Below are 12,008 nucleotides of genomic sequence, written 5' to 3'. Positions count from 1 at the left end.
CGGATCCGCTTGGTCCGAACATCATACTTCGATCGACGATGGAATCGAGGACTCCCTTCAAGAGATGTCCTTTATGCCACGCAAAATACCCACACATCGACGTCCACCCGGTATGCAACAAATGTCTCGCACCGGATCACGATGAGTCGAAATGTATGGCCTGCGCCCGGTTCCGCTCGAAGAAGACTCTCCGGAATCGACGGGCAGCGAGATTGGAGGCGCAGCAATCGGCGCCTGCCCCGGCCAACATCTTTAGCACCGAGGACGAAGACGCCGAGAGCGTAGAAGACATAGACTCCAGCCCCGCTTCCGAACACGACTCGCGATCGGAAGACGACGATGAGGTGATCTTTCAGGGAGAAGAAGTGGTCGAAGAGGTAGGAGACTACGATGAGGCCCTTTGGGCCGAGGAAGATAGCTCCAACGAAGAGCTAGGCCAACCCGTCGATAAGGAGGCCGAAAAAATAAGTCGTCGTAAGGCTCAGGTCGAGAGATCGCCTACGGGCCTTACCCAAGATCGATCTCACGGTTCTTCGGCCACGCCTCCAGGCCCGGCCTCAAACATTTCACAGGAGCCATTATTATCAAAGACGACTGGATTCCCTTCAGCGAAACCGAAACCGTCCAACGCACCGGTTCCATCGAAACCGAAAGTGAAACTGGTTTTGATCGGCTCAAAGGCCTCGAAGCCCTCCACTCCTTCGACGCCGGCAAAGGTCATCGGCTCCGAACGCGCCAAAAGAGATTTCGATGCAGAGCTCACCGCAGCGGATACGGGCGCCGAGCCGAAGAGGAAAGCCCTCGGTCTCCACACGGCGCCTCGGCCTCTGGCACCGAAGATTACGGCCCACACCACCAAAGTCAAGGTGGCCAACCCGTCTGCGTCGACGTCAAAGACGGCGGCGCCTGCCAAGTCGTCGACTCCGAGCGTCGATACCTCCCTTCGGATCGACAATCCAATGACTGCAAAGAAGTCGGATGCCGCTTCAACGCCTACCTCCAAGGTGCCGATCGGTTCCAAAGCGCCATCTGCGTTCACCGTGCAACAGGTCTCAGCATCGTTGCAACGCATCAGAGAACGGGCAACCCTCCACTCTACGTCGGGTCCCGACACGCACAAGGCCGCAAAATCACACTCTGCGCCGGCGAACATCACGTTTGGATTGCCGCCACCCACGGCTCCGAAACTGTTCGAGATTCGGACACGTGTCCGCCAAACACAGTCCCCATCCACTGGACAAACGGATATCGAGCCTTCACAGGCACAATTTATCGACGCAGACACTGGTAGGTTGATGCTCCGCAAGCGGAAAATCACGCCAGAGAGGGGATTGGACTCCTACAAAATTCCTCTCAAACACAAATTGCCGGCAGGATCAGAACCAGTGCTTCATGAACACTTTCAACCCTTCCATCAGGATCCACCGTCCTTTTCTCCTACGCATTCAGAGACAGACGCAGGAGAGGACTATGTAGGGGATGATACCACCTACCCTGGGGATATCGATCCTGATGATCACTTGCAAGACACAGATCAGGCATGGGATGACCCTACCGACCAGGGCACCGCACCAGATACTCCTGACACGCAGCTTTATAACAAAGACATCTCCCACAGAGGACACTGCTGCCTTTAATGCCCTCATAGAACGGGCTGCTGCCAATCATGGAGTGGAACTCCATTCTGACACTATAGAAGAAGACTTCTTAGTGGACACTTTCGCCTCCTCTGAAAAAACTGTCAAAACTGTGCCAATGTTAAAAGGAGTTCTAAAACCTGCAAAATACATTTTTAAAGAAACAACCAGGGCACGGGTGCTGAACCCCAGAATCGAAAAGAAATACAAGCCTGCACCCGGAGACCCTATGTACATTAGGGGTCAGTTACCTTTAGACTCCATGGTTGTTGCTAATGCTCGCAAAAGAGCCCACTCGCAAACAACGGGTGATGCTCCTCCCCCAGACAAGGAGTCCAAAGTGCTCGAGACATCAGGCAAACGGATTACAGCGCAAGCGGCAAACATCTGGCGCATTGCCAACACACAGGCACTCCTGGCCCGTTATGATAGGTCCCACTACGACACACTAGAATCACTGCTACAACATTTGCCAGATGAATATAAAGAGGCAGCGGAGCTCCTTATCAGAGAGGGACAAATCCTTACCAATGCATCCATCAAATGCGCACTAGATGCAGCCGACACTGCGGCCAGGGCAATCAACACAAGCGTCATGTTGAGGAGGCACGCATGGTTGAGAATCTCAGGCTTCAAGTTTGAGATTCAGAACAATCTCTTAAATCAACCGGTCAACCCAGACTATTTATTTGGCCCTGAAGTTGACACTACCCTCGACAAAATTAAGAAAGACACTGACACTGCAAAATCAATGGGGGCTCTGCAGACGCAGCAGTTTCGTAGTGGCTCGTTTCGTCGCCCCGGGAATAGAGGAGCAGCTAGAGGTCAGGGGTCACAGCAGCAGTACAATAAAGGGGGCACACAAAGTAACTATGATAAAACCACCAGAGGTGGATATCGTGGATCCAGCACCAAAGGCAGAGGACGTGGGTACGGCAGCACCAGGTCCTCCCCCAAAAACAAACCGTGACGCCCTCTCCCTGCCCCCCGACCACATAACACCTGTCGGGGGGAGACTACAACAGTTCCTGTCAGTCTGGAAAACCATCACCACAGACGGGTGGGTCAGGGACATTATCCAGCACGGTTACTGTCTCGAATTAACGTCCACTCCACCCAACATACCTCCAAAGCACCGTCCTATGTCCGTAGAGCACTTGGCATAATTGCAGCAGGAAGTGCTAAGTATGCTGCAAAAAGGTGCAATAGAGGTCGTGCCCGTCAACCAACAGGGGACAGGGGTGTACTCTCTGTACTTCTTAATCCCAAAAAAGGATGGTTCGCTCAGACCTATACTAGACCTGAGACCCCTCAACCACTACATTCTCTCAGAGCATTTCCATATGCTCACCCTACAGCAGGTTCTACCGCTCCTCAGTCAGGGAGACTTCCTAGCCACACTGGACTTGAAAGATGCGCATTTCCACATACCCATACACCCATCACACAGGAAATATCTCGGGTTCACTATTCAGGGGCATCACTATCAGTTCAAAGTTCTCCCCTTCGGAGTAACAGCACCCAGGGTCTTTACCAAGTGCCTAGCAACAGTGGCTGCACATCTACGGAGACAACACATTCACGTCTTCCCTTACCTGGACGACTGGCTTGTTCAGGCAAAGTCAGCCCAGCAATGTGCCAGCCACATGTCCCTCACCATTCACCTTCTTCACAGTCTGGGATTCTCACTAAATTACCCAAAATCACATCTCCAACCCGCACACATACGACAGTACCTGGGCGCGACCATAAATTCTCTGGCAGCCACAGCTCAGCCAAATTTAGTGAGGATCAACAGCATGCAACTGCTGATCTCAAAGTTCAAACCTCAACACTCCCTTCCTGCGCGAGTGTTCATGCAGTTGATAGGCATGATGGCCTCCTGCATTTTCATAGTCCCGCCCGCGAGACTACATATGCGCCCGCTTCAGGAGTGCTTGCTACTTCAATGGAATCAGGCTCACGGACAATTAAAAGACCTAGTGTTGGTGAGCGGTCGGGCATACAACTCTCTGCATTGGTGGAATCCACAAAACCTTTGCAAGGGCCGACCGTTCCACGAGCATGTTCCACAAATAATACTGACAGCGGACGCCTCTCTCCAGGGTTGGGGAGCTCATGTACTCACTTACACAGTGCAGGGACTATGGACGACACAACAAAAGAAGATGCACATCAACGTTCTGGAACTGATGGCAATCTTCCTAGCCATGAAGGCATTCAAAGTACACTTGTGCAACAAAGTCGTGTTGATCCGGACGGACAACATGACTGCCATGTACTACATACAGAAGCGGGGAGGAACACACTCGCCACAGTTGTCTCATCTGGCTCAGAGCATGTGGAAGTGGGCCATTCAGAGGAACCTATTCCTCATGGCGGAACACCTCCCCGGCAAGGACAACCAGATGGCGGATCTGCTCAGCAGACACAGCCACCAGATGCACGAGTGGGAGCTACATCCGTCAGTACTCCAACCGTACTTCCAACAGTGGGGTCATCCAGAGATAGACCTATTCGCCACAAACAAACGCAAAATGCCAAAGCTTTGCCGCCAGGTTCCCACATCCGCAGTCACAGGGCAATGCAATATGGATGAACTGGTCCGGCAGATTTGCGTACGCTTTTCCCCCAGCGCCATTGATACCGCTAGTGGCACGCAAACTGCGACAACACTCACTGACACTCATCCTAGCTGCTCCCACATGGGCGCGCCAACCATGGTACACCACCTTTCTAAAGCTTTCCGTGGTGCAGCATCAAAGGCTGCGGATCAAACCCGCAATTTTAACGCAGAACCATGGCGAGATTCAGCACCCAGATCCGCAACAGCTGAACCTGGCAATCTGGCTCCTGAAGTCTTAGAGTTTGGCTACCTAAACCTGCCACCTGACTGTATGGATATCATCAAGGAGGCCAGGAGACCCACTACCAGAGCTTGCTATGCGGCTAAATGGAAGAGGTTTGTCATTTACTGCAACAACAATGACATTAACCCGCTGGACGCATCCATTCAAAACATCATATGTTACCTCTTACACTTATACTGATGCAATCTGGCATACAACTCAATATGTATCCATTTAACCGCGATAGCAGCCTATCTTCAAAACAGGCAGCACCTCTTTATTCAGAGTGCCTGCCATCAAAGCCTTCTTGGAGGGACTCAAACGAGTAATTCCCCCAAGACACCCACCGGCACCGGTGTGCAACCTCAATGTGGTCCTCACCAGATTAATGGGTCCGCCCTTTGAACCTCTTCATGTGAGATTCAATTCCTCACCTGGAAAGTAGCTTTCTTTAGTGGCAATCACTTCGTTAAGAAGAGTTAGTGAACTCCAGGCACTAACCATTCAAGAGCCATTCATACAGGTTCACGCAAACAGGGTTGTAGTACGTACCAACCCCAAATTCATGCCCAAAGTGATATCGCAGTTCCACATGAATCAAACTATTGAACTGCCTGTTTTCTTTCCAAGTCCACAAAATGTCGCAGAGAGAATGCTCCATACACTAGATGTAAAGAGGGCCCTCATGTACTATATAGACAGAACTAAGGACTTTAGGAAAACAAAACAACTTTTTGTTGCCTTTTCTCCACAACACAAGGGCAACGCCATTTCCAAAGCAGGGATAGCCAGATGGATCGTTAAATGTATTCAAATTTGCTATCAAAAAGCTAAACGCACATTAACGATTCCCCCACGAGCCCACTCAACACGAAAGTTAGGGGCGTCCATGGCTTTCCTAGGAAACATATGTAGAGCAGCCACATGGTCCACTATACATACATTTACCAAACACTACTGTGTAGATGTACACTCAAACCAGCAGGCAGCTGTAGGACAGGCTGTTCTCAACTCTTTTTCAGACTGCTGCAGCTGGCACGGGCAGCCGCCGCTAATGGAGGGACTGCTATATAATCTGTGCACAGATATGAATTCAGCAGCCCACATGCCTCGAACTGAATATGCTACTTACCAGTATGCATCTGTTCTTGGCATGTAGGGCTGCTGACATTCATATCGCCCACCCTCCTCCCCGGCGCCTGTAGCGGCTGCAGCACTCAGAATTACTGTATAGCATGGTCATCACTTACTGTATCTACTCCATCAATGCCACAATGGCGAAAAACAATCTGAGGATGGAGAGGATGCCCATGCGCACTGTAGTCCAGGGGAGGAGCCACCTATCTCGTGATACTTCGAAGACTCTTCCAGGACAACTATGTGCTATCATCCGGACCCAACACTAGGCGGCGATCTATGCACAGATATGAATGTCAGCAGCCCTACATGCCAAGAACAGATGCATACTGGTAAGTAGCAAATTCAAGATGGTCATAAGCGTTCAATAGGATAGCAAGCTCATCCCCCTCGAGGCGGTGGAGTAGACAGAAAACACCAGGAATGTACTACGCTAAGTAAAGACGTTTCTGAGGGATGCCTGTCCCACTTGAGCATCTGCCCTTGCACCTGTGTCCTGGCAGTAGTGTCTATTGAGCGCAGGTACTGGTCTCTAAGTAGCTGCCTTGCAAATATCCGCTAAATAAATATTCCTCATTAGGGCAGCAGTAGCTGCCTTGCTTCTGGTAGAGTGAGCTTTGGGCCTACCAGAAAGATTTGTTGGCTAGCTAATAACAGCAGAGAGAACGCAAGAGTCAATCCACCTAGAGATTGACTGTTTGGTAGTGGCTAGCCCTGTGCAGACTGGGCCATAATTGATAAACAGATGTGCGCTATGAATGGACTTGGTCTTGTCCAAATATAATTGTAATACCCTTTTAACATTCAGCGAGTGGAGAGCTCTCCGCTGTAGACTAAGGGTTTGGAAAGAATATGTTAATAGTATATCTATGAACCTAGGGAAGGCCCAGCTGTTGAGCAGGAAGTTGGTTGCCTGTAGTTCAAAAGCATTGGTATCTATCTTAGATTCATAACTTTGCTGACATCAGTATGCTTCTCCAAGACTGAGCAGGAAGCTTTAATATGTTAGGAGTTAGCGAAAAATGCTCAAAGATGTTCTGGTTTCCAAGCAGGAAATGTGCAAGCCACCTGTAATTGTTTTTTTTCCACTTGCAGATACCGGCTCTTGCTGTCGAAATGCCAGGCTCGGCAGATTTCTCAGGGTTGAACCTACAGTTTGGGGCTTTGCAGTTTGGTTCTGAGCCTGTTCTCCAGGAGTATGAACCGTTGCCTGCAACAAGTTCCCCTGTGAGCCTTTCTCAGAACAGCCTCTATACCAGCACTGCCAGGTAAAATACAGGGTTGGGTGCGGTATTAATCTGACAAAGAACTTTGCAGTCAAATGCATGTCTTCGTTGGAGGCGATGTCCTGTGAATGCTCAGTTTAAAGATCAATACCTGTTACAAGCAAAAATGAATAAATTGCTCCTGTAAGTTATTTCTCTAGCTGTCCTGGTTGCACTGTCCACAAGATGGTTTTGTGCTTGATGTTTTTTTCAAATAACTTGTAATTTTACTTACCAGCAGGACGGTATATTTTTGTGCAGTCGTAGTTCTTTGGTTCACAAGTCAATAGCTGGGAAAGTGGAAGTAAAAGCTACATCACAAAGCCTTAATGTTTTTAGTCCAGTATTGAAAAGGACCAGTAGATTCCCAGGCTGGCCACTACTGACCTGCATTCGCCATACAAGGCATTCAGCATACCATGCATACTTTTCCTGCACCTTTTGTCACCATGTAACGTTCCCATCCCAAGCATAAAATAAAGTGTCACAAAGAGCGAGCAGGGATGAAGAACTAAAGTCTAAACAACTGAAGTTATAGGACGAGAAATGCTTAGCCTGAAAGATGGTGTTCTGTTATTTTGGACTGTGGTATTTAAATTTTTCTATGTGTATGTAAAATAACCGTTGTAGCATGGAAGAGCTTGTGTTCTGCAGTTAAAAACGCACTACATAATGTATTTAACTGACATAAAAATAGGAGACTACCAGGCAATGAAGCCTTTTTGTGGGTTCATCTGCTATATTGGTAAAGAATATGAAATTTACAGATTAGTTAAAGGAACTTCATCCAGTCGCCTGGCTCATTTCATGCCCCAGTGACATTCACCAAAAGTCCTTGAATGAGCCTGGATTAGCATTGACCTGCAGACATGCTTTTGTGCCTGGTTGGCATCAGATCTACAGTTGTACACATTGGATTGCTGTATCTTCTGTGGCCAATTCATGTGGCTGCTACAACACATTACTATTCCAGAATAGTTTGGCCCATCATTCGAGCATTGTACAGTTCCTAATAGGGCCTCCGTGCCCCAGGTTGTGCCACAGTGAGGTGGGTGGTGGACTGCATGTTAATCTGTGAAATATATTGCTGAACCTGTAGTTACAAGAAAGTACACATTTCTTAGTTTGAGAGGGAATTCCCTATAGTCTTAATAAATCAACATTATTTTAATTCAAGAAGCAAGCAGTACCCAACAATATCTGGGAATGAGGCTCACTTTATTAAAATCTGTGTAACTGCACTGTTTACTCCTCACTTTGACTCTCGCTTGTACCTCTAAACAGAGTATTGTAAAGTTGCTGTCTGGCAGATGTCTAAACAAATAGCTGCAGCAAAAAGTTCCACTGTAGCTGTGACCTCTATGTGAATGTGCAGAAACTACATTGGAGAATGGTCTGCTGTCTTAGTGGAAATACATGAGGCCAGAGGCATTCACACAATCCCTTGTCCTTAGCTTCACTTACTGAAAGAAATGAGAACTTGGTAAGATTGTTACAGCGTTCCTTCTTTCTTAAGTAGAAATTGATACCTATTTTGACAGCCAGTGATTGAGGGAGAACATTTTTGAAAAACCGGGATTATGGCAGTGCCACAGATAAGTCCGTGGGTTAAACATGTCGTACTGCATCTGTGCTTGTGTGGAGAAGCTACATTTGCTTACGGACAGTAAGTATATCAAGGCAACGTGGGTTGGCCAAAGTGTGATCCACAGCAAACACCTTGCTTTGCTCCGGTCCTCCTTAACGTTCCATATTCTAGGTTGTCTTGGTTCTTCTACTCCTCTTTATATGTATTGAAGCTTTGTTACTACTGCATTCGTTAGTAGATTCTATGACATCTGGAAGCTGGGGTTCACCCCTAAAGTCCTAGGCCCACCCAAGCTGTTGAACTCTAATTGAGCAACACGGGTAGAAACATTTAAGTCGAGGCTCATTCTAGGAGATGTTGAGGGTTAGTCGTTGACATGGTATAGTAAATGGTACACAATTAACTGAATAGATTGGATGTGGAATGCTTTAAGGGAAAAGAAAAAAAAATCATTAAGTTCATACAGTGAAAATACGGTATTTTTTGTGCCTTCTGGGGCAGAGGGCATTACTTGACTGGTTTTTGGTGCAACACTGGATAGCTTAGGTGGCTGCATATCCAACTGCAGAGCAGTTTAAATGATTAAACTTTATGGCCCCAAGCCAGTAAAGTTAATGGTGAATGTTCTTGGTATTTCACTCAGTAGCCACTTAATTATCAACTTCGGAGACCAGCTAAGTCCTAACTTGTCCCAGGAAACAGAGGACAATGGTTTATTGGATGAGCCTCTGCTGGCATTAGGGACAGTTCTCATCAAGAATTGTGTGGGACAGCCTGCTCAAATTGCTGTATTCAATGTAATTAAATTAAATGCGATTCCCAGCTTGTCCTGGTTTCTTAACCATTGCCAGAGATCTCTAGTTGATGGTAAATAACTGTCATGCCTCAGAATACAAGCAGGGCATGGTTGGTATATCCTTTTACTAAGCGAATAAGGAGCAGACTAAATGTACAGGCTTGCTTTTTTCAAGTAAGCAACAGTCATTAAGGCATGCCAGTAGACCCTGCCTGATTGTTGCCATAGTCTAGGAGGGGGGACAGTATGCAAAAGAAATGTAGCTCTGCCAGCTAGGCCCCAGGCCACTGCTAAGGCAAGGGCTCGATGCAGCATGTGCACAAGACCTACCCCTAAAATCTACATCTGTGTAATGAATGCAGCTCATCATTGTGGAGATTAGGTTATGGGCCCACAGTAAGCTATTTAGTATCTTGCTACCATTTTATGTTCGAGAGTGCCTCTTTTGGCGTGGTATTTGATGTGGTTTTTTGATTGTAGTGCACAGGGTCCCTGCCAACCAGGTCCCCTGTGCCAGTGCTTCTTCCCTAAAACATGTCCACAATTGGTACTTCTGGCACTGTAAATCCCTAGTAAGTGACCTATTGTGAGAAAGTGCCATCTTTCTTGCATGGTATGCCCCCACTTTTTGCTGAATTGCTGATGTACTTTGACTGAGTGTGCCCCGTGCTCCTGCTAATCAGGTGCCCAGGGCCTGTGTTCCTTCCCTAAAACTGCATTGAAGCCTAAACCCAATTGGCATCTCTGGCCACATGTCAGCCCCTGGTAAATGTACCCAGGGCCTTGTGACCAGGGAAGGACTCTAAGGGCTGCAACACTATTTGTGCCACCCTTAGAGGCCCTGTACTCTAACACACACACAATCACACTCACATTCTCTCTGCCCTTGCAGGCTGAATCAGGACTAGGCCACTGCCCCTCCCTCCCACAGGAGTGGCAGGATAGGGGGTGTACCCACTCCAGGACAGGGACCCAGTGGTCCCTGCCCTTAACTTACCTGTAACACCCCTAAATTTAGTATTTAGGGGTACCCTGAACCTTCCTTCCTCAAATTCCAGATTCTAAACTAGCAAAGAAGACCTGCCGTGCAGCTGCTAAGAAGAGGAAGACACCAACTGCTTTGGCCCCAGCCCTACCGGCTTGTCGACCCTCGAACCTGCTCCTGCTATATCCCGGCACCTCCTGTGGCCAGCAACCTCACAAACCCCGGAGGACCTGGCTACCTTGTGACTCTGAGCACCTGGGACTCCCACGAGCAGTGGCTCTGCTCAAAGCAAGTTTCTAACCCCTGGCATCAGCCCGGAATCGCGAACCCTGCACACTCTGCACCCGCCTGGCCTGTGCCGGAGTGGACAAAGACCTGAGGACGTCCCCCCGGCGACTGTGACCCCGAATCCGGCACCCAAGGACCCACCTCGATGCTCCTGACGACACCTGCAGGCTCTGAACCAGGGACCCCCCAACCGTGATCAACCGAGGGTATGATTTCCCGACATTAAAAGGCACCCCTGCACCCGGCGGCCCTCTGCACCCGGCGGCCCCCTGTGCCTGACTCCTGGTTACCTACCTATCCTCCAACTACCCAACTTACCTCTCGAAGTGGTGGTGGCACCTGAAGAATCTTCGTCCCTGAGCTTGGAGCCTTTGTTCGTCCTTGAGCTTTCCCATTGAAATCAATTGAGCACCCGAAGGATCACAAGCACCCTGCACCCAGCCGCCTGAGTGGCCCTGACAGTGCAACTTTTACTCCTACCTACTTCCCCATTTGCCCTGAGCGAGTGACCAGGAGCCCAGCTCCCACAGCTGCATGGTCTGCTAGTCAGCCACCAACCAAGGCCCCCCTGCCTCCCATAGGATAACATTGGGCTTAACTCACTCTGCACCTGGCTGCCCCAGTGCTGCTGAGGATGTAACTGTGCTTACCTAACCCTTGGAGACCCCTGAGTCTATGCCCAGAACCTTAACTCTGCTAGTCGAGTACTTACCCAAAAGCCGATTATTCACTTTTCTTCCATAGGGTGACATTGACTAGTTTCACTTGAAATTTCTTCTAAGTGTGGAGTTTCTAAACTTTAAAATACTCACCTAAACTCAACCGAGTAACAAACGAAAATACTCACCTGCTATTAGGAGAGATCCCAGTGTTGGATCTTGGTGCCCAGCACTGACCCTGAAAAGTACTTGCAACCGTACTTGCCACTAACTCAATTTTCTCCCATAGGAAACCATTGACTGTTTTGCTGTGAAATTTCTTTTCAGTGTCGATTTTTGCAAACTACAAATATTCTTTAAAACTCGTACCAACTGTGAAAACGCAATTACTTAGCTGTTTTTAGATAGATGCCCCAGTACTGAGCCTAGGAGCCCAGCACTGGATTACAAAAGTAACGAGAACATTCTTTACCCGTAACTTGAATTTTCTCCCGTAGGAAACCATTGACTGTTTTTCTATAAAATTTTCTTGTCGAATTTGCAAACTTATAAATATTCCTTAAAAATTGCCTGTGTAACTTAAACGCAGTTTCTCAACTGCTTACAGGTGGTACACTAGTGCTGCATCTAGGATCCAACACTGACCTAGAAAAAGTAACCATAACCCCACTTACCTGCTAAGTGAATTTCCTTCCATAGGATAACATTGGTAATTTGATTAGCAAAAGTTTCTAAGTGTCAACTTTTAAAATAGAAAAATATTGCTTAAAAATCACAACAGTAACTAAAACTAATTTACTCACT

General features: G+C 48.1%; 1 protein-coding gene across 39 annotated transcripts in view; it reads left to right on the top strand.

Moving 5' to 3' along the window:
• The window catches only part of UBAP2L (ubiquitin associated protein 2 like), a 658,575-nt gene that overhangs the window by 103,566 nt on the left and 543,001 nt on the right, over positions 1 to 12,008 (top strand). For all 39 annotated transcript variants that reach the window (XR_014972277.1, XR_014972273.1, XR_014972279.1 and 36 more), the window contains one exon: positions 6,719 to 6,891. Coding sequence is in view for 24 of the 39 variants with exons in the window: in XM_085638880.1 (XP_085495006.1) it covers positions 6,719 to 6,891 (173 nt within the window). In the remaining 15 variants the exon portion in view is untranslated. The remainder of the gene's footprint in view (positions 1 to 6,718; positions 6,892 to 12,008) is intronic.

Source organism: Triturus cristatus, chromosome 12 (assembly GCF_964204655.1).
Source record: "Triturus cristatus chromosome 12, aTriCri1.1, whole genome shotgun sequence".
NCBI lineage: Eukaryota > Metazoa > Chordata > Amphibia > Caudata > Salamandridae > Triturus > Triturus cristatus.
Note: the sequence above shows the minus strand (reverse complement) of the source record. Positions and strands in the feature narration are given on the sequence as shown.